We start from the raw sequence: 26931 nt of genomic DNA on the forward strand, positions 1-26931 counted from the left end.
ATTGTTTATTTATTTTTTTCTCCGTTAAACTAGAGGAAGTCAATAAGCATGCCCTAAAAGCGTACAAACATAACGCTACACCCCTCTAGTGGCTTGCCGGTGAATTACAGAGCAACGCGTTCCCTCACCGCAGAACTATCGAATGCTCATTGACGGCGTAGTCACTTCGCCGTCACCGCAAGGCAGGAGCATAACGCTTTCATTTAGGCCATATTTGTGTTGACCATGTGGCACCTACGTGCTCCTCTGACGTCGGCCGGTTTGTCCGGCGGTCATTCTCCAGCTGCTTCCCCCGGCAAACAGGCTCTTCTGCCTGCAGCAGGGGAATGACGAGCTGTAACTTGCTTGCCTCCGGGCGGGTTGCCGATCAGCGAATACAATCAACAACCCGCTGCCGTGTGAAATGATCCGGGGTTGTTTTGTGTTATTCTTCGCTTAGAAAGGCGAGAATAAGACTTTGAAACATCACTTGGTTTGGGTTAGCATGTCGGCTAGCTGTCATGCCTCCTGGTTTGTTTACGCTCTCTGAAGCCGGGGCAGGGAAATGACAAAAGCTGGACTAACCCCGGTGGAATGAAATATCATTCGGGAGGTGCAAAAAGGTCGACAGTTTTGACCATTATGGAGTAATTTTGCCCTGTCGTACTGAATGAATGCATTTTTAATATTTCATATCCCATTTAGCACATGTGTTATTTGTCATGACCATACCATTTATTTATCAATTGGGGAAAAATACTTAGATAAAAAGAATATCCTTTAAAAATATTGGAGTAGAGAGATTGAAACAATGACATTTTGCGGCTCTCATTGTCGCATTTTCCTCATTCTGAATAATTCCCACTCAATGGGCTGAATTCTAAAACAGAAGAAATCATGACCCTACCAACGTCATCCAACTGTTGGGGACGCTAGAGCGCTATAATGACAGGCAGGGGCGAAACGGCAGATTAAAAGACTAATTTCTCGTCATCTGTGCTTAGCCAAATCGTTGTATATAATCGAATCATCTCAAAAAATGATTCTAATTCACATAAAAATACTATTTAAGACTTTTTTTATCCTGTTATAGGCACTTTAAGTCACTACCACACAGTATTCCTACGCAACTCTACGACTTTGTGTCCGACTTTTGTGATTTGGTTTCGTAATGGGTCCGTTGTCTGGCTTTTGGTATTAAAAAAAATTGAGATTTTAGCATGGATTTGCTTTTCGCAGTTTTAGCCATGTTTAAACAAAGACGTACCCAATGTGTTTTTTGCAAACTGATTTAGCATTCATTTTTTTCTGTGTGCAATAAGTGGGTATTGATTCAGACTGACATTATATTTTTCACAGTTTTATTGTCCAAAACAAATTATTTGATGAAACAAACCATTCTGATTACATCTCTTGTATTTTTATCATCAAATGTTGCATCTCTTTCTGACATCCCAAAGAGCTTTGATTTATCTTGGCCTGGGTTCTATCAGGGATGTGTCAAGATGTCTATTAAAAAATGAGTTTGAAATATGCACTCCATCTCCACTCATGTTTTTTGATGTGCAGATGCTACACCTCCTGTCAAGCAACTCCCAATTTGATACAGATATTCTCATCTCCAAGCAGTAAATCTAAGTTCAATCATCCATTTCTCCCCCCTCCTCCACTTTTATACAAGGGTGCGGTCCAAAAATCTATGGGAAACTCCCGCTGCCCGAATTCCACTTGGCTCACTTTTTAGTCCAATTCCCTCTGTTGCTCCCTTGTGCATTGGTTCACAATTGACTGTGTAGCGTTGTACATGGTATTTTTCATGTCGGACTGGGATGCGTAGGTGGCGTGAGTCATGCTAGGATGTTTCCGAGATCTTTTTCTTTTTTTTTTTGTGACACTAAACAAAGAATGCATTATGTTCATGCGTGATTCTAAAGTGTCAATTGGCCCTTTGGGTAACATTTTGCTTCGCTTGCTAACATGCAAACTGCTGTGATGATTTATAAAGTATGCTCGCAAATTCTTACTATACTGTTAAGTTAAATTCATGGATGCTTGGGTTTCTTCCCATGTTCTCTGACCTTGTTATGCGATTTCAAAACATTCTTTAGTCCGTCGGGATGTTCTGATATTTCCAAACACGCTGCAGCGTTACCACAGAGCAACAAAGTCAACAATGAGCTTTTCAGGTAAAGGGGCTCCAACAAACCATTAACATAATTATATCCTCCTCATTCCAAGTCAGGATTTTTCCCATGTGTTGTTTGCCAAACCCATCTCAGTTTATTCTGCACACACGGGTGTGAAAGGTCTTTTTATCCCCTGCACCAATTGTAAAAGATGTAATGATAGCAACTTCTTTTTGCGCGCTTGGATTCTTGAAATTTCTGCTTTTCCCCTAAAGATTGATACAATATACAGTGGGGCAAATAAGTATTTAGCTAACCACCAAATGTGCAAGTTCTCCTACTTGATAAGATTAGAGAGGCCTGTAATTGTCAACATGGGTAAACCTCAACAATGAGAGACAGAATGTGGAAAAAAAAAACAGAAAATCACATTGTTTGATTTTTAAAGAATTTATTTCTAAATTAGAGAGGAAAATAAGTATTTGGTCACCTAAAAAGATTTCTGGCTGTCAAAGAGGTCTAACTTCTTCTAAGGAGGTCTAACGAGGCTCCACTTGTTACCTGTATTAACGGCACCTGTCTTAACTCATTATCGGTATAAAAGACACCTGTCCACAACTTCAGTCAGTCACACTCCAAACTCCACTATGGCCAAGACCAAAGAGCTGTCGAAGGACACCAGAGACAAAATTGTAGACCTGCAACAGGCTGGGAAGACTGAATCTGCAATAGGTAAAACGCTTGGTGTAAAGAAATCAACTGTGGGAGCAATTATTAGAAAATGGAAGACATACAAGACCACTGATAATCTCCCTCGATCTGGGGCTCCATGCAAGATCTCGCCCCGTGGCGTCAAAATGATAACAAGAACGGTGAGCAAAAATCCCAGAACAACATGGGGGGACCTAGTGAATGACCTAGAGAGAGCTGGGACCACAGTAATAAAGGTTACTATCAGTAACACAATGCGCCGCCAGGGACTCAAATCCTGCACTGCCAGACGTGTCACCCTGTTGAAGAAAGTACACGTCCAGGCCCGTCTGCGGTTCGCTAGAGAGCATTTGGATGATCCAGAAGAGGACTGGGAGAATGTGTTATGGTCACATTAAACCAAAATAGAACTTTTTGGTAGAAACAAAGGTTCTCGTGTTTGGAGGAGAAACAATACTGAATTGCATCCGAAGAACACCATACCCACTGTGAAGCATGGGGGTGGAAAAATCATGCTTTGGGTCTGTTTTTCTGCAAAGGGACCAGGACGACTGATCTTGTCAGGAATACGCGGGCAAGCAGGTGGTGTGGACCCAATTGCAGGGAAACAAAAGCAGCAAAGCGGGTGGTGGTGAACTGAAAAAAACGTTTTAATAGCAAATAACCAAAAGCACAAAGTACAACCAAAGGACTCGGGATCAAAAAGACAATGTTCAAACCAAAACTTACTTAAACAGAGGGACTGGTACACGAGGGCGTGGACAGGACTTGAAATTTGACGTTGGCATAGACATAGACATTGACAATGACGCAACAGGGACTGAAAAGAAACTGGGAGCTTATATACACACGCAGACAAAGGGTAACGAGACAACGAGAAACAGGTGAGCACAGGAGGATGCAAGTTCAGAGATAAACTAGAAGGCACAACAGGTGAAATTAATAGGCAATCACGGGGACACACAAGGAGGAAACCAACACAAAACCTAGCAGATCTGTGTAAAGGAAAGAATGAATGGGGCCATGTATCGAGAGATTTTGAGTGAAAATCTCCTTCCATCAGCAAGGGCATTGAAGATGAGATGTGGCTGGGTCTTTCAGCATGACAATGATCCCAAACACACAGCCAGGGCAACAAAGGAGTGGTTTTGTAAGAAGCATTTCAAGGTCCTGGAGTGGCCTAGCCAGTCTCCAGATCTCAACCCCATTGAAAATCTGTAGAGGGAGTTGAAAGTCCGTGTTGCCCAACGACAGCCCCAAAACATCACTGCTCTAGAGGAGATCTGCATGGAGGAATGGGCCAAAATACCAGCAACAATGTGTGAAAAGCTTGTGAAGAGTTACAGAAAACGTTTGGCCTCCGTTATTGCCAACAAAGGGTACATAACAAAGTATTGAGATGAACTTTTGGTATTGACCGAATATTTATTTTCCACCATGATTTGCAAATAAATTCTTTAAAAATCAAACAATGTGATTTTCCTGTTTTTTTTCCACATTCTGTCTTTCATGGTTGAGGTTTACCCATGTTGACAATTACAGGCCTCTCTAATATTTTCAAGTGGGAGAACTTGCACAATTAGTTGTTGACTAAATACTTATTTGCCCCACTGTATATAACTCATTGGCTGCCATTAACAGTGCAAGATGTCCAATCCATTTGAAGTGTGAAGGTGGCAGCAATTAGTGGTGGAATATAACGAAGTCAAAGTACTTCGTTACTGTACTTAAGTACATTTTTGTGTATCTGTACTTTACTTGAGTACAAATACGAAGTGGTACTTTTTAATTTTACTACACTACCTTTTACAGCACGTGTCTGTACTTTTTACTCCACTATTTTTCAATTTGTCGCCTGCGTTACACATTACTTTTGTTTGTTTTCTTTTTTCCCATTGCGAATTGATAATTTCGTTTTCATGCTTCCGACGCAATTGATAAGCCCCGTGCAACGATACCGTAATTGAGCACTAGAGGCAGCAACACGAGCACAAGCAAAATTTGGCACGTGAAAAAAATTTAGACTAATAAAAAACAACAGTGAGAGCAGCGTGCCTTCAGATGGGTGCTGCACACTCTTGTACAGTTGGTGGTGGTGTGCACCTTATAGTTGCTTGAAATCTGAAAGTTTTGGATTTTTTGAGCTTGTTAAAGTGCCTATGACAGAAAAAAGCATGTTTATTTCATATTTCACACGGTATTTTATGCTTCTGAATGAAATGGACCGCTTGGAAGTGTGTGGAAGCGATCGATTTATTTATTCATTTTTTTAAATCCCTCACCATGTTAATGAGTGACTTCCTGGAATAAGGAAGAATGCGAATGTGACGTCAACCGGGTCAGAATCTCACAATACAGCCATTGCTTTATAGCATGCAGATGAACCGGGGATTCTGCTGATTTTGTGGATTAATTTGTTTATTTTTTGCATCATGCCAGCCCAAATTGCTGCAGGCTTTTGTTGCTGCACAAGTGACTCTTTTTGGGTTTCAAGAAGTTCTCGTTCACCACGGATAATGGCCAAAACAACTTTGACAACTGTGGGACCAAGGAAGTCGGTAACTACGTGTTTTGTATTATGTCAAATACTGGGATCATCGCACACGTTTTAATAAGAAGGTGGCTTGCATTTCGCATGTGACAATGCTCCTTGTCCACCGAGAAGACCACTCGGCTGACGCCTAGCGGCTTGTCACACACCATGGTCACTTCCACCACCTCGGCTAATCCATGAACAGCCCCCAGTTTGTCCACCAATAATGGGCTATTTTAGGCGTTCATTCCCGGCGACGAGCACTGCCAGCCCTTCGTGGCTGCAGCAGAGCGACAAGCAGTAACTTGCTCGCCGGAGGGGGCTGGCCGATCTAGCCTGGTTGGTCCTCTTCACGCGCCCGCCGAGAATGCTCTTTCCTCGGCTTGGCCACGAGCAGCCCCCCGCTCTGACGTCAGTCGGTTTGTCCACCGAGAATGGGCTGTTTTCGCCATTCATTCGCGGCGACGAGCACTGCAAGCCCACTGTGACCCCAGCAGAACGACGAGCCGAAACTTGCTCGCCGCTGGGGGCTGGCCGATCGGAGAATACAATCAACCCCGCCGCCATTTGTGACATAAGTTGAGGTCCTTTTGTGTGATTTGTCGTTTTCGAAAGGCAAGAATAAGCCTTGGAAAAGTTGCTCGGTTCGGGCAAGCATGTCCGCTAGCTGTCACGCCTCCTGTTTTGTTTACGCTGTTTCCTCCGTCTCTGATGCCGGGGCAATATGACAAAAGCCGGACTAACACCGGTGGCATAAAATACCGTTCGGGAGAGGAAGAAGTTGGCAGTTTTGACCATTATGCAGTAATTTTGCCCTGTCATACTAAATAAATGCATTTTTAATATTTCATATTCCATTTAGCACAAGACTGTTATTTGTTGTGACCATACCATTTATTTAGCAAGTGGGGAAAATACTTAAATAAAAAGAATATCCTAGAAAAATATTGGAGAGAGAGATTGAAACAATCATGACATTTTGCTGCTCCGTCGTATTTTTTTAATCTTTCGCCTCAATGGGCTGAATTCTGAATCAGATGAAATTGTGACCCTGCTGACATCATCAACCAGCTGGGGACGCTAGAGTGCTATAATGACAGGCATGGCTAAATGGCAGATAAAAAAACAAATTTCTCGTCATCTGCTCTTTGCCAAATTGTTGTATATAGTCGAACCGTCTAAAAATTTGATTCTAATTCACATAATAACGATATTTAATATATTTTTTTATGCTGCCACTGGCACTTTAAGTTTCTGTTTACAGTGCAGTCAATTTTAATGCTTGTCTGTCAGTCAGTGTATCAGCCGCCATATGTAAACAAAGCTTTTCCGGGTGAAAATTCTTGTGAGCAAATGCTTAAATCCCTGAATCCTTTATAGATACGGACGTAAATCAGTCTCGATTCTTGGTTAAAAACAACAACAAAAAAACGTGCAGGTAGCATTTGTTTTACTTAAATATGTCGAAGTACGATTCTAGTCGTCAGTCAATGTGGCGGCCGCCATATGTAAACAGAGCTTTTCCGGTGAAAAGCCTTATGAATAAATGCTTAAATCCCTGATTTCTTTATAGATATGGACATAAAAGCGTCTCGATTCTTGGTTAAAAGCAGTAAAACGTGCAGCATTTATTTTACGTAAATATTGCGAAGTTGAATGCCAAGGTTGTAGCGGCTAATTTCTCCCACTGATTTTTTTTTTTTAAACATTTCAAAATGCATGCATGGTACAAAAATTATAATAATTATCTTCAGTCCTCGAACAAATCACTCCTGAAGCAATCCTTCCTGTTTGCATCGGGTACAGCTTTTGTAATTTTTCAACATAAATTCGGCATTGGATCGCTGCATGTGTCGCTGCGACCGACTGCAAATAACTGAAGTGGATTGTGGGGTGGCCCCCTACTTAAAGGCATGGCGCACTGAAGGTCAAATCTGACCCGTCAATATCATTATGAAATCTATGACTCATTTAAAGTGTTAATTGTACTTTTTTTAATTTTGTGTTTAGGAAGAAAGATTTAAAGGTGCTAGGAAAGTGAAGTTTGCCCCCCATCAGATGCAAATTTATAAAAAATTATGTTTTTTGTTTGTGCAAGGTTTGTGGTCGTTTGTGCTGAAATAAATTGTCGTTTGTGATGCCATTGTTTTTGAGATATTAACAATTCTTTTATAAGTCAATCTGAGGTCAACCAGCCCCCCATTTTGATTAAAATTGGATAAAAATTGCGTCAACTTATGGTTCTGCTGGTTTGTGCTGTAAAAAGTTTCGTTTGTGCTGCTATTATTTTTGAGATATTAATTTCGAGTGATGACATCTCACAGCCTAATGCAAAGTGGACCTGGAATGGTGCCATTCGTTCATGCTACGTTTGTGCTCATTTATGCTGTAAAAAAATTTAGTTTTTGCTGCTGTCGTTTTATGGATATTAAGATATTAATTTCAAGTGATGAAGTCCAGTGTTGTCACTACACTAGTTACTTCCTGTTTTGGTCCCGAGTCACACGCGTTTAGTGTTTTGGGACTGAGAAAGGCGTGTGCCAGCGCAGGTCCACATTTGACCTGAGTGCCGTCACCTGCTGAGATGTGCGAGGGAATGTTGATTTGTTTGCGTTCATCTCAAAAGCGATAGCAGCACAAAGACGTTTTTTTTTTTTTTTAAGGACAAACGAGCACAAACCTAGCACAGACGAATGACATATTTTTTTTTATAAATTTGCATCTGCTGTGGGGCCAACTTTTTTTTTTCTTTCTTTAACATTTCATAGTTATTCCAAAACAAGGCACCAGGGAACGTCTACTTTTTTCAGCAATTCTGATTGTGACATCCCAACCAGAATTGATGTCTAGCTTTTAAGTACTGCGCTAGCTAGAACAAGTTGACAGAATGACAGAACGATCACACAGCAACCAGAGAATAGATAGCCTATGGATATCATGCCAGCAGACTGAAAATATCTGCAGCTTATTATGATTGTGACATCAGCTTCTGTCTGGATATTTTGGGGGAGTGGGCGGGGCCAAGGCAGCTGAAAAAAGAAGGCTAATTAGGATGTAATTTCATCATTCAGCCTTTTTAGATAGATTTGTGTCCAAAACATGCTCTGCTATCATTTGCACCTTTAAACATGCCAGAAGGTCAACAGTGTCCTGTTGCAAGAGTGTTTTGCTTAGAGCAATAGACACTTGAAAAACAAACAAAAAAAAGAACCTGACAAGTCAAAGAAGAAATGTATGTATCTTATGTATTTACATATGGTAAGTACTGACAGGTTGTCCTGTTTGCGATGAAACATCTGCAGTCAAATGCTCATTGAGGAACGAATTTGAATTCCTCACAATTTACATGTACACTTGCTCCTGCAATGTGGAAAAAAAGTTCTCTACTAAGCATTAATGTTTGGTATGAATGATCGAATGTTCGTTCGTTGCCATCCAACTAGTGATAAATTCACAGCAGAAGGATGATTGGATGTCATACAATAGTACATGTAATCATCTTTAAAATGATATCGGATAATATCGACATCGGTTTTAGGCCAATATGCATGTTGCCTTCAAAGTGAACTAGAAGCCTTGAACCCTAGTATAGTATAGTATAGTATAGTATAGTATAGTATAGTATAGTATAGTATAGTATAGTATAGTATAGTATAGTATAGTATAGTATAGTATAGTATAGTATAGTATAGTATAGTATAGTATAGTATAGTATAGTATAGTATAAGGCTATGTTTTGAAGTTCCCATTATACCTATGAGACATTTTTGGAATCCAAAGAAAATAACAGATTGTGTTCAGTCTTCGCAGTTGTACAGTGCTACTTTGACAAAAGAAACAGGAAAACAAATCCGTTCCAGACAGTACTGCTTAGTGGAAAACTTATCTCTTTTCCACATCTCGAGAGGAAGTGTGCATGTAAAGTGTGAGGAATTTGAATCCGGTCCTCAATGAGCATTCGAGTGCAGATGTTTTATCGCAAACATGACAACCTGTCAGTGCTCACCATGCACAATATAAATTACATATCTTCTTTGACTTGTCAGGTTTTTTTTTCCAAGTCTTTTGCCCAAAGCAAATACACTCATACATCAGGACACTGTTGACCTTCTTGCAGGTTTAACTCTTTCAACGCCATTAACGATGATAGATGTCCTGTCATGCTGCTCTTAAAAATGACGATAAAATGTGTTAACGTTTATAGACATACAATCCATTCCAATCTTTCATTCAATGTCAGCCCTCCCACTTCAAATTGATTCAACGACTAGCACTGTAAATGGCAGTCAATGAGTTAATATTTTTTTTAAAAGTAGTGCAGGAGAAATGAGAGAGGAGGTCAAAGGTCACACGTAAAAAATATGGCGATCAATTTTTTTAATTTTGCTGCTTAGGCGGAAATTTGCTCTCAGAGTGTTCTTCTAACTGATTTGCTGTGGCGACCCCTGAAGGGAAAAGCCGAAGGGAAAAGAAGATCTGTACTTTGTACTCTGCTACTTTACACGTTACTTTTGTTTATTTACTTTTTTCTCCTTGTGTATTGATAGCTTAGTTTCCGTGCTTCCGGCTTAATCGATAAACCCTGTGCAACTATACCGTAATTGAGCACTAGAGGCAACATGAGTACAAGCAAGATTAGGCAGTTGAACAAGATTTTGACCAATAAAAAGGCAACGCGGCTTCAGATGGGTGCGACACAGTTTTGTACATTAGGTGACGGCATGCACCAGATTGTTGCTTGCAATCTGCCATTAAGCTAGGTTTTTAGAGATTTTGAGCCTGTTATGCCTTTCTTTACAGTGCATCAATTTCATTGCTCATTTTTTCTGTTTTGCAGTTTTAAATAAAACTAATAATTAAAGACAGCATGATTTTAACGAGATATTATCGCGTATTTACCTTGTTTCGATCCAATAACTCTGTGAAGCATGTTTCACTGAGTGTCAGGACAAAGCCTGAATGGCCACAGCCGAACTTTTTGGGGATTTTATGGGTGAAACACGGTAATATAACAAGTATCATCTAAAATATCCGCAAAAATGCGACAGTAACAAAAAAAAAATACAGTTAAGAGATAGTTATGAGGTAGATGACTGTGACTTATTTACAGACACTATTTTTTTCATTGTGACATAATTCATTTAAAATTTTAAAATATATGAGTGAATAATTTTATGAAGTTTTTTTTTAATACAAAATATTATACATCAATTAATGATTCTAAGCTAAATAATGATAGACATTTAAATAATAAATACAATTACTTACCTTCTTTTTATGTAAGCAGTTGCACGGTGTCTGAAAACGGGGGTCTAAAGAGTAAAATGGAAAAATTTAAAATAGTTTGGGGGCCTAATGCGCCATGAAACTGCTATGGCAGCATATAGACATATCGCGCTTTCAAACACAACAGTTCTTTTGGCTTAAAATACAGCAGTTTATGTTAAAGTGGAATGCAAGAGCAGGAACTGCTTTTTCATTCTTGTCTGTTTTCCACCATATATATAAACAGTGGTACCTCGACATACGATCACATCGACATACGATCCTTTTGACATCCGACGTAAAATTTGATTTCTCATTTGTATCGACATATGACGACATGCTCCAAATACAACAGTGGCACGAGTTTAACATTTCTCCGCAACACAGAGGCAAAGCGGATTTTCTTGGGAGAGAAATCAACATGGGTCTCAAGATGGTTAGTGCAGGTGGTCAAAAAGGAATAAGGTGATGCTTACCATTCAAATTAAAAAGGAAAAATTAGAAAAATATGAGCGTGGTGTGAGTGTGAGTGAACTGGCTAGGCAATGCGGCTCACCGGTCCAACCCTCTACCTGCCTACACACCCGCAATCTCCTAGCTCGGACCTCCATTCACCAGTAAGTTAAGGTGACAATTAAAAAAAAAAAGCTTTTTGTTATTTCTTATATTTTCATATTTTATTTGTTTTACATGTGTCTTATTTAACGCATTTGTCAAAAAGACGGCTCACCGTATCCACATGCGCCCACCATCTACTGTTCTCCGGTCTCTATAAGTTAATGCCACTTTTTGTTATGTACTTCCTTTATGTAAGTACATGTAAGGCCGAGACTTGAGTGAAACAACACTTCTTTAATAAGTGTGCTTCTCATCATATGTGCCCACGACACATTACAGAGATTCCTTTTACACTGTGATACCACACCCACAGGAAGTGCACAACTATGGCAACAGCATACAATAAAAACAATTTTGAAAATGTCCTTTTATTATTATTATTCCATTTTCTATTTATAATTCATTTGTTTTGCGATGTGTAATTGCTATTAGTAATTGTGCTTGCAGTATTTATTATGGATTTAGTGTAGGTTTTTAGGCTGTGAAACAAATTAATGAAGTTATAATGTATTCTTATGGGAAAATCCAGCTAGACATAAGCAGTGATGTCACAGATTACTTGAAAAAGTAATTTAATTACTGATTACTCCTCAAAAAAGTAATCTAGTTAATTTACTGATTACTTTATTATCGAAGTAACTAAGTTACTTTAAAAGTAATTTGTCAGTTACTTTTCCCAATTTTTCTCCCTTTGCTGCCTCAACAGAAAAATTTCATCGCATGTAATTGAATTTTTCAGATAAGGCTTTATCTTCGAGTTAGCAGGGGTTTAATGGAGTTGATTTCAACAACCACTGACTTGCGCTAGCTCAGTCACTCTGGAGCCCTGAAACTAACAAATAACTGACAAACTGCACAGTATTTGTTCAAAACAACTCCAACGACTAATTAAACCCCCACTAACTCGAAGATTAAGCCTAATGTCAAAAATTCTGAACTCCCCCTTTAAAATAAAGACCTAGCCGTTAAAATGCTGTCTATAAAAGTTGTAAAGCAATAAGACAAACAACAAAAACAATTGAAATGAACAAGAATCCTACAAAGTATTTCGTAATGCATTCAGTATAGGCCAAAAGTCTGGAGACACCTCAAAGGTGGACACTTTGAAGAATGTACAATATAAAACCTGTTTTCAAGAACATAATTCCTCATGTTCATTCATTGTTTTAATATTTTCACTGAGAATTTACAATAGTAGTGAAAATATATAAAAAGTACAAATGATGAGGCGTGTCCAAACTTTTGACTCGCTCTTTTGTCACCCCCCCCCCCACCCCCACCCCCACACACAACGTCACACTCCGCCTATGGTTACAAACAATAACTATAAAATGTACGTAAAGGCTGGTTACAAACTGTAAAAGTGCTGGCTGTCTCGTATCTGTTGGCTTTGTTTCGACAAAATTTGCGACGCACGGAGATATTTTTTGTCATCTTTATTGGAGAGAAATGTGAAGTCATGGCTCTATGTCCAATAAACAAATGCAGCCGTTTGTGTTTCTTCTCCTACGTCTTCCACTGTTAGCATCCTGAGAGGTAGCCAGTTGTTTGTTAGCCGCCAACAGCGCTCATAGCATGGTAAAACACGTGAGCCGGTTTTTTCCCCCCGATGAGAAAACATGACATCCAACGGAGATACTTTTGTCATCTTTACTGGACAGAAATGTGAAGTAATGGCTGTATTTCCAGTGAGCAAAGGCATCTATTTGCGGTACATATTCTGGCTTTCACTGTTAGGCTCGCTGCCTTGTCAGAATGCTATGTTGTTGGCCGCCGTGGCAGACAGCGCTCAGCCTCAAACAGCACCGTAAAACACGTGACCCGTTTTTTTTTCCCCCGATGAGAAATGCTCTTCGTACATGACTACAGTATTCTTCATTCTACATACATTATGAGGACAAAAACAAAGTAGTAACGCACGGGCACTAGGGAAAATAACTTTAATCGGATTACTGGCTTGGAAAAATTAACGCGTTAGATTACTCGTTACTGAAGAAAGTAATCACATTACAGTAACGCGTAACGCGTTACTGACAACACTGGACATAAGACCATTTAGACTTACAAACCAGGTCCTGAAACAAATTAAATTTGTATGTAGAGATACCACTGTATACTGCAGTTATGGCCCCAATTCTGAAGTTGATTTTTTGTTCAAGATTTAATAGTTTTTAACTCATTGTCTGCCATTGTAAACGATAGATGTCCAGTTTATTTAAACTGGCTGTGATTCTCATGTGTCAGTGCCACTGACGGCGCTAGTCGTCAAATGATATACAATGAGTTAAGCAGTGTCATAGACTTCATTACCTATTGACATGACACGGGAAACGGGGCCAATTCGTACGGAGGCTATTTTCAAAAACTTGAAATTAAAATATTTACAAAACCAAAGCTGCTACTGACCTAAAACCAAAACAGGCACCTACTATAGCCATATATGAGTCTCCATGAGCTGCGGCATCAAAAATTCAAAGACGTTCCCTTATAAAATCCAGATTAATTATTTTTTAATATACTTATAACAAAACTTAAAATGGCTGGAAAAGTCTCAGATTTTACACTAGATGCACAAAAATCACCAAATGCAGAGATAATTACCTATATTTTCAGGATCAATAGCAATATTTAACACATCATATAAGTTATTGACCAAAATAGCAACTTTTTTTTTTTTAATTCAACAGCTAATAAATCACTCAATTTACATCAGAAACTTAATACTTGAGGAAAACATGCAGAATTAATTATCAATAATATGTAAATAGATTATAAATAAGTTCTATATACAGTCACAACTATTACAGAATAGAATAGCCCTATATTATCATTATACACTATGAACTGTTAGCAATAGAGGCCAGGGGGCGCCTGGCGTAACAGGAGCTTTTCTGACAAAAATTCTAATGAATAAATGCTTAAATCCCCAAATTCTTTATAGATATGGACGTAAAACAGTCTCGATTCTTAGTTAAAAGCAAAGAAACCTTGCAGTTAGCGTTTATTTTACGTATATTGACAAAGTACAATGTTACTATGTTAGCCAATGAGGCTAGCGGCTGCCTGACGTAAACAGACCTTTTGTGGTGAAAATTCTTTTGAATAAATGCTTAAATCCCTGAATTCGTTATAGATATGGACGTAAAACAGATTCGATTCTTGGTTAAAAATAAACTATGAGGCTACTCAGTTACGGAAATTAGCCGCCTCCATGTATAAACAAAGAAGAAAATTCCTGCGAATAAATGCTTCAATCACGCATGCATGGTACGAGAAATATAATATTTACTTTGAATCCTCGAACAAATCACTCCTGAGACAATCCTCCCTGTTTGTATGTGGTACAGCTTTCGTAGTTAAATCCAATCGTAAGTAAATCCAAGCTTAAATCTAACATGAGCGTCTGTCGTCTTCGGCTATTACTAAATTAAGCTTGGCCCCCTCTGATAAGGCGTCGCGCAAAGAATGACGAAGTGACACGTCAATAGTCATGATGTCTATGGCAGTATCTCACCAAGCCATGATAGCAATTACTTTACATCTAAATGAGTATACATTAAATTAGTATTAATAAATTAATTAAGATATAATACAATTTATTCATAATTTATTCCTTTTTAAAGTGTGGTATTGGTACAGTATCAGTATCAGCCGAAAACCACAGAGCTGGAGTCAGAATCTGTATCGGGAGCTAAAAAATTGTATCGGTGCAACACAATCAATATTTTCAATAGTTTCAGCGAAATAGTTTGCTTGTATGGGCTGCTTAATTTGTACTGATATTCGCAATTTAAGGTACTGTGCATCAATGAAGCATAGAACGTACATAGTTCTCAGTCACAGCGTATGAAAATCTGAATAGGCTTATTCTGGATAAACGTATGCTGCGGACACTTGTAGAACTATGGATTCTATTGTTTGCACCCATAAACCCCGAGGTGCTGATGTTATATTTCTCCCCACATTTTCCCTTTGGCTGGCCGTGTTTCAGACTTTATCCTATTTACTGCTTTGTTGCAACGCTCAGGGATTGAGAGCACTCAAAGCCACTTGGCATAAACATTGTTTGCTGTGTAAATGCCATAAAATGTTATGTGCTACTTGTCGGTAATGGCAAACCTGCGCCATATGGAGAATGAAAAATGAGTTCTGGAGGGAATTTTGCGAGACGAGGCCAGCTTCAGATGCTTTACAATACTAAGTGCCGACGACTTATTTTGAATGGTCTCTAGAACAACAGCTGGTGTCATAATTTCTAACTGTAAAGTTATTTTTGCCAGTTGGAAACAGGAAGAAAGTAATTTTCTGGAAAATTATGACAACGACATTGGAGTGAAGGACAGTTAACTCTTTCAGTGCTGTTGATGATGATAGATGTCTAATCATATGGCTCTTAAAAACTACAATAACAATAACTGTTTAAATGAGTTAATCACCAGTAGCGAATGTTCGTTCATTTGATGCTAACCCACCCACTTCAAATGGATTGAACATCTACTACTGTCAACAGCAGCCAATGATGAACAAAACCATGCAAACACAAATAAATAACTGAGTATCGATGCTTTTGCAATCATACATCGCATCCGAATTAACGTTTCAGAATTGATACTTCGGTACTTTTCAATACTTTTGACGAACCCTCTAAAGACATACAGCTCATCGGCCTGTAAAAATTCATATACAGTATAAGCCGCACCAGACTATAAACCGCAAGGTTCAAAGTGGAGGAGAAAAACAAGCATCTTATAGTCTGACCTTTCACATAATCCACCCTCTAAATGGCCTTTGACTAATCATACCTCCTAGAGATCGTTGATAAGGGAGAATGGCCGACAAACTCTCGGATGCCCCAGTGTATAATTGATTGATTTGGTGGTTTTGAGATCGACATCTGCCATAAAACCTCACAGAAGAAGACAGAAAGAATCAACATTTGACCAAAATGGTGAAACGATGCTTCTATGGAGTATATATAATAATATATGAAGCGGATACCAGATACCCAAGGAGTATATCAGTATGAATTTGGTTCTTTCCCTTTCCAAAGCCGAAAAAACAACTGAATTCCATTAGATTAAACAATTGGGACAAACGACATCACTTGCAGCTAAATGTCTTCAAAATAAACAAGCATGCAGATGTGTTCTCTTATGGTAAGATGAAGCTAACGACAGAGGCTAACTAGCGAGCTGTATGCTTGATTAGAGCCAAGAACATTTATAAAATTGAATATCAAAGTTGTAGTTCCTGTTTTCGAATATTATATCATCGTGATAACGTCTAAGTTGTTTTATTAGCTATAATTAGTGAACCACATGTCTTTGTTCGCTGTCAATTCAACGAGTGCGTGAACATTAAAGCGATGCTTCCTTTTTTCAAGTAAAAATGTCGTCCTGATAACTTATTGTGCTTTTTATTGTTCATGCAGCATTTTGTGAACGGGCACAATAGTATCCCAACCCATTGTACAACAATTTCTTATATTTTCATTACAGTAAAACCTTCCAATAGACTTCATAATTATATTGACAGGCCACATCCGTCAGACACTGTGCCACGCCTCCAAGTAAGGGGCCTAGCCACATGAAGAGGAGCTATTCTCAAACACATGCACGTAGCCATCTAATGCTGAATTTAGGTTGAGAAAGTACGAAAACTGTACCACATACAAACAGGCAGGATTGTCTCAGGAGTGATTTGTTCAAGGATTCAAGGTAATTATTATATTTTTCGTACCATACATGCATTTTGAAACGTTATGAATAAATCAATGGGAGAAATTAGCCGCTACAGCATTGGCGTTATACTTCGTAATATTTACATAAAATAACCGCTAATGGCTAACTGCCTGGTTTTTTGCTTTTAACCAAGAATCAAGATTGTTTTATGTCTATATATATATAAATATTTCGGGGATTTAATCATTTATTCACAAGAATTTCAACGTAAAAACCTCTTTGTGGTGACAACGCAGCACCGCAGTGACTTGAAGACTAGCAGCACATTTGACATATTTACGTTAAATAAATGCCAACTGTCCGTTATTTTTTGCTTTTAACCAAGAATCGAGACTGTTTTACGTCCATATCTATAAAGAATTTATTAAACAAATTTATGAATTACGAATTTTCAACAGAAAAAGCTCTTTGTGTTTCCACTCAGTCAGAAATTAGCCGCTACAGCATTGGCGTTATACTTCGCAATATTTACGTAAAATAACCGCTAACGGCTAACTGCCTGTTTTTTTGCTTTTAACCAAGAATCAAGACTGTTTTACGTCTCTATATATAAAGATTTAAGGGTATTAAGCATTTATTCACAAGAATTTCAACGTGAAAAGCTCTTTGTGGTGACAACGCAGCGCCGCAGTGACTTGAAGACTAACAGCACATTCGACATATTTACGTGAAATAAATGCCAACTGTCCGTTATGTTTTCCTTTTAACAAGAATCGAGACTGTTTTACGTCCATATCCATAAAGAATTTATTAAACTAATTTATGAATTAAGAATTTTCAACGGAAAAAGTTCTGTGTGTTTCCACTCAGTCAGATTTGACAGAGATAGGCCCCCTATTTAATCGGCCCGTGACCCGTCAATATCATTATGAAGTCCATGACCCTCTGCTGCACAGTGGTTGAATGTAACGAAGTAAACTGTACTTAAGTACATTTTCTGCACTTTACTTGAGTAAATATATGAAGTGGAACTTGTTACTTGGTAACACTTTATAATAACTATCCGTTTTACTAGTTAATAGATCATTAGTAAACTGTTGATATATGGTTGACCCCATTCTAAATGCCCATGCTAGTTGATGGATCTTAATAAAACTATATACACTATATTTTGAAGGTCATAAGTTTTATTGGTTAAATATACAAAGAAAAGTACAAATATTTGTTGGTTCTATGGCAGATTTTCATAAATGTGCAACATGAGCGCTGCCTGCAAAATGCCTTATCAAAATGCCTTTTCTTTTGAAGTGAACGGCATTTCTTAACCTGAAAAGATAGAAATGCTAAACGTTCCACACAAAAACTTGAAACGTTTTTACACAAACTGTGTTTCAGGTTAAGAACACCCTGTAAATGCTTAACAAACTGTTAACAAATACTTCACAAATCAACAATGAATCATTTATCAACAGTTTACTAATGATCCAATAACTAGTAAAACTGATAGTTATTATAAAGTGTTACCGTTTACTTTTACTTCACTACATTTTACAGCAGGCATCTGTACTGTACTATTATAATTAGGGCTGTCAAAATTATTGCGTTAACGGGCGTTAATTAATTTTTTAAATTAATCCCGTTAAAATATTTGACGCAATTAACGCACTATGCCCGCTCAGACAGATTTAAATGTCAGTACAGTGAAAGGCCAACTTGTTAATTGTGTTTTATGGAGTTTTTCCGCCCTCTGCTGGCGCTTGGGTGTGACTTGCATATGTTATCTGGCGTAATGTCTCCCTCTGCTGGCGATTCAGTGCAGCGGATTATTTGGGTTTCGGCGCGCTTTTCTGACGTGATTATATGTCGACGTGAACTCACACTAATAGACAGTGCTATTCAGACCAGCTAACGTCCGCATCCAGTATTCAGTGGCAGTTCTCATAGCCCCACCACACTGTTTGTGTCTAATACATGCATCGCTTGTGAGTTATATTCCTCCTTTGTTTATATTCATGAGCATTAGATAGTTATTGATGATGTGTATTTGAATTTGTTCACATATATGGTGAAATGCAGTTACATTGTTAGATGCTTGTGAGCTAATTGGCTAGTGCTACTGCTCAAATGGACACGTGTGTGTACATTTTATGTTATTTTGTGATTTATGCAAGTTATTGACACATTGCCTTGTTATTTTCAGTTTTACAAAAATACTAGAAACGTGCTCCTGTCAAAAAGAGATGACTTCAGTAAAGCCCATGCAACTTTGCCACACCGTCTGATTTCTTTTTGGAACTTATGTTCGCTATCTGTCAATTTGTGTACTCACACACATTGAGGACAGAATAGGGCTACTAGTTTATTTTTTGATAGAAAATTTTACAAATTTTATTAAAACGAAAACATTAAGAGGCGTTTTAATATAACATTTTATCCATGGATCACTTTAACAGAATGTTAATAATGTTAATGCCATCTTGTTGATTTATTGTTATAATAAACAAATACAGTCCTTATGTACCGTATGTTGAATGTATATATCCATCTTGTCTTATCTTTCCATTCCAACAATAATTTACAGAAAAATATGGCATATTTTATAGATGGTTTGAATTACGATTAATTGCGATTAATTACGATTAATTAATTTTTAAGCTGTAATTAACTCGATTAAAAATTTTAATCGTTTGACAGCCCTAATTATAATCTCACTTTTGAATGGATGTAAAAGATCAAAGTTGGACATAAATAAAGTTAGTGACATAATTTGCCGGATACCACTAAGTGACATCTGTTATAAGCATTCATTAATGCTCAGGACAGTGTCATGTCATAATTATGATTGTCCAATGACATTCCTATGGTGCCACTGTCAAAATTAGTGTTACCAAATACCATAACTAGCAATTAATGAAACAACTCGAAAAGTAACCAAAGAAATAATTAGAACACAACATTAATTTTGATTGTTATTTACATCTGCAGCGTTGCAATGCATGCTGGGAGGCATGTTGGACAACAACAGTGTTGACAGAAGGTGGCAGCAGAGGTTGACTGTTTGCCCCAAGAGAGCTGTGATGGCCAAATGAAGCTTCTGGAAGCAATGAAGCGTTGAACCACTTGGGTACAAAGCTTCATTGCCATGGTGGTTCATTTGGTCTTATGATGCCGCTGTCAAATAAAGTGTTACCGGTTGATATCTTTTGGTGTAAATATCCCATAATACAGTGAGGACAGTTGCGGCTAATAGTCCAGTGTGGCTTAGCTATGAACAAATGCCGTTTTCGTGCCAAATTTGAAGGGTGCGGCTTATAGAAAATTACGGTATATATATATGGCGGAAAACACTCAGGTGACCTGAAGTTCCGCTCTGAGACCCCAAATTTGGCCGAATTTCAAAATTGTCTGATATGCATGTGTGATACATCATTGGAAAGCTCAAAATCTCAATTTTCTCGAGGAAGAAAAATTTTGAACAGGAGGGCATTTTTTAAAAAAATATTTTTTTTGAACAGCAAAACCCTAACTGGTGGTGAGAGCACGCGAAAGCATAATTAAAGACGCCATGAGTTTAACGAGATATCATTGCGTACTTGCCTCTTTTCGATCCAAAAACTCCATGTTAGCATGTATCACCGAGTGTCAAGACACTGCTGTGAATGGCTACAGCCGGAATTTTGGGGGATTTTATGGGTGAAACATGGTAATTAGCAATTAATGAAACAACTGGAAAAGTAACTGAAGAAATAATTAGCACAGAACGTGAATTTTGATTGTTATTTACATCTGTATCGCTGCAATGCATGCTAGGAGGCATGTTGGACAAAAACAGTGTTGACAGCAGGTTGAAGCAGAGGTTTACTGTTTGCCCCAAGGGAGCAGTGATGGCCAAATGAAGCTTCTATAAGCAATGAAGCTTTGCAGCCAATTGGGTCAAAGCTTCATGGTGGTTCATCTGGTCTTATGACAGTGGTATGATGCCGCTGTCAAATAAGGTGTTACCGGTTAGTATCTTTTGGTGTAAATATCCCATAATACAGTGAGGACAGCTGCGGCTTATGGTCCAATGCGGCTTATCAATGAACAAATGTCGTTTTCGTGCCAGATTTGAAGGGTGCGGCTTATAGTCAGATGTGCCTTATAGTGCGAACGATTAAAATGTGTTAGTATACACATATGTGTGTGTATACTGTATCAGGAGAAAATACTTTTGGAGCAAGTACTTTTGTACTTTGACTTGAGCAATTTTATTCATAGATGATGGGGCGGAACGTTTGCGAAAGGTTAATTATGTTTAGTTATCTTGCTGAGCTTGAGAAGAAGGCTGTATTAAGGCCGTTAGAACAGTAGATAGTATACAGTGTATGTTTCCTTAGTTGGAGTGTTGCAAGTATTGAGAAAGTATTGTGGAAAGGTTCAGTCGATGAAAAAACAACTACTTTTTAGAGCAACTTTGGTTCATCTCTCGTCGTCAACGGCAACCAAACAGTTCATGACAATGCTGACGGAATGACAAGTGAATGGTTTCGTGCAGGTGTAACTCTACTCATAAATTTCTTTCCATTCCCAGCTTCTCCCATCGATGTTCTCCGGGCGCTGGGGCTGTCAGAGGACATGGAGGGCGTATCCTCGCACTCTGGTCTCTGCAGCAACAGTAAGGAGGTGGAGGGAACACACCAGGCCTTCAGAATAGACCAGAAAATCCAGCTCAGTGCTCCCACCAAACAACTTTTCCCCGGTAGTGGATTTTGTACGTTGGGGATAAATATCTGCCTCCTACTAAGACTAAGGAGCATTTCCTCTCCTTTTGTCTCCAGAGTCCACATTCCCTGTGAATTTCTCCCTCCTGGCAACTGTGCGAGCCAGAAAGGCATCACGGTCATTCCTGCTCTCCGTGTATGACGAGCGTGGGGTGCAGCAGCTGGGGCTGGAAGTGGGCCCTTCGCCTGGCTTCCTGTATCGGGGTCAGACGGCTGCAGAAACGTACCTCACGTTCAAGGACGTCAATCTGACTGACGGAGAGTGAGTATTTTCACGTCCTAAAATTGTGTGCCAAATCATAATGTGTTGCTCTCTTTGTTTCTGCAGGTGGCACAGGATCGCCTACCGTGTGCAAGGCGAGTCAGTCACTCTCTTTCTGGACTGTTCCAAGGTAGCAACTCAGGAGCTAACGCGAGGAGATGACGCCATCATCAGCACGGAAGGCATCATCGTGTTCGGATCGCGACTACTAGTTGAAGGCGTATTTGAGGTACAGCTCTACATTGTTAGCTGTGGGGTTGCTTTGCAAAAGCAAACGGGAGGTTTGAAATATAAAATGTGTGTTTTTTTTTTTTTTTAATTATGTGCTAAATTTTCACTCACTTTGACCAATTGACATTGGTCCAACTTAAAAAAAAAAGCTCTTGATTTACCAGTCGATCTACGTTCCTACCCTCACCAATGGTCACGAACTGTGGTCGGAAAGAACAAGATCCCGGATACAAGCGGCCGAAATGAGTTTCCTCCGCAGGGTGTCCGGGCTCTTCCTTAGAGTTAAGTTGAGAAGCTCTGTCACCTGGGAAGGACTCGGTGTAGAGCCGATACTCCTCCGCGTCGAGAGGAGCTAACTGAGGGGAGGTGTTCCGGGCATGTCCCACCGGTGGGAGGCCCCGAGGACGACCCAGGACACACTGGAGAGACAATAGACATCAGATTTATTTAATCTGGGAGAACGGGCTATGAATGCTATTTATTTGGCACCACTGATTATTTGTTCATCCGACCCTAAATGTACATGAAGTGACTCATACAGTGGGGCAAATAAGTATTTAGTCAAACACTAATTGTGCAAGTTCTCCCTCTTGAAAATATTACAGAGGCCTGTAATTGTCAGCATAGGTAAACCTCAATAATGAGAGACAGAAAGTGGGGGAAAAAACCCCAGAAAATCACATTGTTTGATTTTTAAAGAATTTATTTGCAAATCATGGTGGAAAATAAGTATTTGGTCAATACCAAAAGTTCATCTCAGTACTTTGTTATGCACCCTTTGTTGGCAATAACGGAGGCCAAACGTTTTCTGTAACTCTTCACAAGCTTTTCACACACTGTTGCTGGTATTTTGGCCCATTCCTCCCTGGGGCTCTCGTTGGGCAACACGGACTTTCAACTCCCTCCACAGATTTTCTATGGGGTTGAGATCTGGAGACTGAATAGGCCACTCCAGGACCTTGAAATGCTTCTTACGAAGCCACTCCTTCGTTGCCCTGGCTGTGTGTTTGGGATCATTGTCATGCTGAAAAACCCAGCCACGTCTCATCTTCAATGCCCTTGCTGATGGAAGGATATTTTCACTCAAAATCTCTCGATACATGGCCCCATTCATTGTTTCCTTTACACAGATCAGTCGTCCTGGTCCCTTTGCAGAAAAACAGCCCCAAAGCATGATGTTTCCACCCCCATGACTTCACAGTGGGTATGGTGTTCTTCAGATGCAATTCAGTATTCTTTCTCATCCAAACACGAGAACCTGTGTTTTTGTTCTATTTTGGTTTCATCTGACCATAACACATTCTCCCAGTCCTCTTTTGGATCATCCAAATGCTCTCTAGCGAACCGCAGACGAGACGTGTACTTTCTTCAGCAGGGGGACACGTCTGGCAGTGCAGGATTTGAGTCCCTGGCGGTGCATTGTGTTACTGATAGCATCCTTTGTTACTGTGGTCCCAACTCTCGGTAGGTCATTCACTAGGTCCCCCCATGTGGTTCTGGGATTTTTGCTCACCATTCTTGTTATCATTTTGACGCCACGGGGTGAGATCTCGCATGGAGCCCCAGCTCGAGGGAGATTATCAGTGGTTTTGTATGTTTTCCATTTTCTAATAATTGCTCCCACAGTTGATTTCTTTACACCAAGCATTTTACCTGTTGCAGATTCAGTCTTCCGAGCCTGGTGCAGGTCTACAATTTTGTCTCTGGTGTCCTTCGACAGCTCTTTGGTCTTGGCCATAGTGGAGTTTGGAGTGTGACTGACTGAGTTTGTGGACAGGTGTCTTTTATACCGATAATGAGTTAAAACAGGTGCCATTAGTACACGTAACGAGTGGAGCCTCGTTAGACCTCGTTAGAAGAAGTTAGACCTCTTTGACAGCCAGAAATCTTGCTTGTTTGTAGGTGACCAAATACTTATTTTCCACTCTAATTTGGAAATAAATTCTTTAAAAATCAAACAATGTGATTTTTGTTTTTTGTTTTCCTCATTCTGTCTCTCATGGTTGAGGTTTACCGATGTTGACAATAGCCACGTTTACATGCTGACTTTTATTCATACCGATTCAAAACATTCCGAATGGAAATTTCAGATCAGCTGTTTACATGTCACTTCATCTATTCCGATCCAGCGTTTACATGTGTCTGCCTTTATTCCGAAAGGACGTTTGACAACTGCCGTCTGACATGCGCAGATTAATCAAAACAAAGCGTCACGTTGCAAAACATGGAGATCGATCGTCAGAGTGCTGCTGTTTTAACTTTAACCCACTTGTTGTGTTTGTGGGGTCGTATCCGCTTCTGCTGTTTTGCTCTTTTGCCTTGAAGTAGCCGGTTTTCCACCGGTTTCTAATCTGGTCAACGCTCCGGTCTATTCCGGCTTCGTGTAACCTCTCGTGAACTTTTTTAAATAGTTCACTGTTCCTCGTTTTACGCCCGTCTAAGCGAGCAATTATATTCAATTCTTTTAAAGTTTGAATTAAATACAATCTTTCCGCCGGACTCCAATTAGGTGCGCTGTGCTTGGAAGCCATGTTGCAAGTGACGTTACTTACATCACCAAGTGACGTCACCACGTCAGTACGGAGCATGTGCAGAAAGAACGCAACCAGCCACCATTCCGCTTCCCTGTTTACATGATATAATTTTACTTCTAATCGGTTTGGGAAAAGGAATATTCCACCCCTGTGAATCGGAATGAAATTCCATTCGGTTTGGGCCTGTTCATTCTGAATGAGGTGTTTATATGGAACACATTTATTCGGTTTGAACAAATATTCCGATTGTAATTGGAATATTTGGCTCCATGTAAACGTGGCAATTTACAGGCCTCTCTAATCTTTTCAAGGAGGAGAACTTGCACAATTGGTGGTTGACTAAATACTTATTTGCCCCACTGTAAGTGTGCCAAAACCAATAGAAAGTTACAACTGACCAGGAAGTGACCCAGATATACCCTAAAATCATCAGGAAATTATCCAAAATGAGCAGGAAATGACTTCAGAATGCCCCAAAACGTACAGTAAGTGACCCAAAATCAACAGGGAGTGATTTGTAAGTACCCCGTAAATAGCCTCAAATTAACAAGGAAGTGTTTTACGGTCAACAGTAAACATCCCAATCATTTAATCTGGGACAATTGGCTGTGAATGTTCATCTTTCTGCATCATTGAAAGCACTAGATGTCCAGTTCGTTTGTTCGTTCGCCATTCTCGGTCCAAATGGATTGGACGTCTAGCACCGTTAATGCCAGTCAATGAGTTGATAAGAATGTGACCTGAAAATGCCCCCAAATTAATAGGAAGTGACCAAAAATCTACATCTAGTGACCCAGATGGGCGAGCACAGCATGCTCATGCAATTTCTCTTGAAATTGCATTTTCTACAGGTTGGACTGGAAATGAATGAGACCCCAAGAAAGGGAGACTGCTTTTGAAATATGCATGCATGATCACAAAAACCCATTTACCGGGCTAATGTTTGATGCATAATGGCTGAAAAACGAATTACCTTGACTTAATGCATGAGTCACTTCATAGAACGTCATAGCTCAAGAATTAAATATATCTGGCACATGCGTTAATGCTAGAATAATGCATTCATTATTTATACTGAGGCTGAGTTTGAACTCCTGCATCACCTTGCTGCCTTCACTGAGTGCGTCCGGTATGAATCTGTACCCATAAGAGCTCATCATCCCAAAGTATCTAATATCGAGTGGCATTTTTCGCACAGACTTCAAAGTCAGCGGAGATCGGATTTGAAAGAAAATTTGTAGTTCAAGAGGCCAGAGGGTGTCGTGAGTCTCATGTCAATCAAGTGTGGGAGGAACAAAGCATTTGCCGAGGTAAAATAGGCATTTAAAGAGGAATAAGAAGCAGGAAGAGCGGATGTGCCGAGGAATGAACAACCTCATCGCGTGGCTTGCATTGCTTGTATCTGGAGTATGAAATTGCAGTAATTGCAGCTAAGTCGAGTCATATGCAGCTCCCATTACCTGGTTTGTTTAACAATAAATGATCAGTCCACTTCAAAGCCCGATTTAATAACATTTCAACCTTTACTAAACATATTCTTAACTTTTCTGATTAAACATCGACTTACAGGTACTGTAGATGAATGATCATTGCCCTATGGTGTCTGTATCACTTTTACTGGAATTGATCAACTTCGAGGAGGATGGTGGGAAACCTGCCACCAGTGACGGTAGGGCTGTTCGATTTTGCCAAACAAGAAAATCCTGATAATTTTCTCTCAAACCCAATTTTCCAATATTACTTACTATTTCTTGGAAAAATAAAAATAATGACAAATGAAGTATTCTGAATGTCTTCTATTTAAACTGATTTTCCCTTCATTAGAACTGAAAGTCCCAGTAAATTTAACTCTGTTAAAGGGAACCTCGGACTGAAAGACTTGTAGGCCACAATTGTTCTCTTTTACTAAAATGTTATTAGAAACACATGTATTATTGCCATTTATTTAAAATCTTTAATATTTAGTTCATGTTTTAACCTATGGAGGGCGGCATGCTTAACGTGCGCAATGCACGCTGGGGCTGATGACGTGGTTGGTTTGGACTGGGAGAATAGCTGTGCTAGCTAGCAAGTAAAGCTAGTATGACGACTGGCATGAATCGGTCACATCCTGCTGCAGGTGAGTTAGAGATTACAGAGCTGTGGGATAAGTTCCCAACATCGTACCTGCATCCAATGCCAGTTCTGCAGCAGTGTCTTTAAACCGATTCCTAGGCGGCTTGCCAAGATAT

At 39.4% G+C, this 26931-nt stretch overlaps 1 protein-coding gene across 2 annotated transcripts in view; it reads left to right on the top strand.

Annotated features, from left to right (window-relative positions):
• The window catches only part of col5a3a (collagen, type V, alpha 3a), a 212692-nt gene that overhangs the window by 18559 nt on the left and 167202 nt on the right, over nt 1-26931 (top strand). Inside the window, exons 1-4 of one of the 2 annotated variants that reach the window (XM_057861463.1) lie at nt 18808-18895; nt 21484-21651; nt 21731-21935; nt 22002-22164. In XM_057861463.1, coding sequence (XP_057717446.1) covers nt 21528-21651; nt 21731-21935; nt 22002-22164 — 492 coding nt within the window. In that variant the 5' untranslated portion in view covers nt 18808-18895; nt 21484-21527. Of the gene's footprint in view, nt 1-18807; nt 18896-21483; nt 21652-21730; nt 21936-22001; nt 22165-26931 lie in introns of those variants that run through there. The other variant, XM_057861461.1, reaches the window with a different exon arrangement.

The sequence above is a fragment of the Corythoichthys intestinalis genome, chromosome 16, assembly GCF_030265065.1.
Source record: "Corythoichthys intestinalis isolate RoL2023-P3 chromosome 16, ASM3026506v1, whole genome shotgun sequence".
NCBI classification, from domain to species: domain Eukaryota; kingdom Metazoa; phylum Chordata; class Actinopteri; order Syngnathiformes; family Syngnathidae; genus Corythoichthys; species Corythoichthys intestinalis.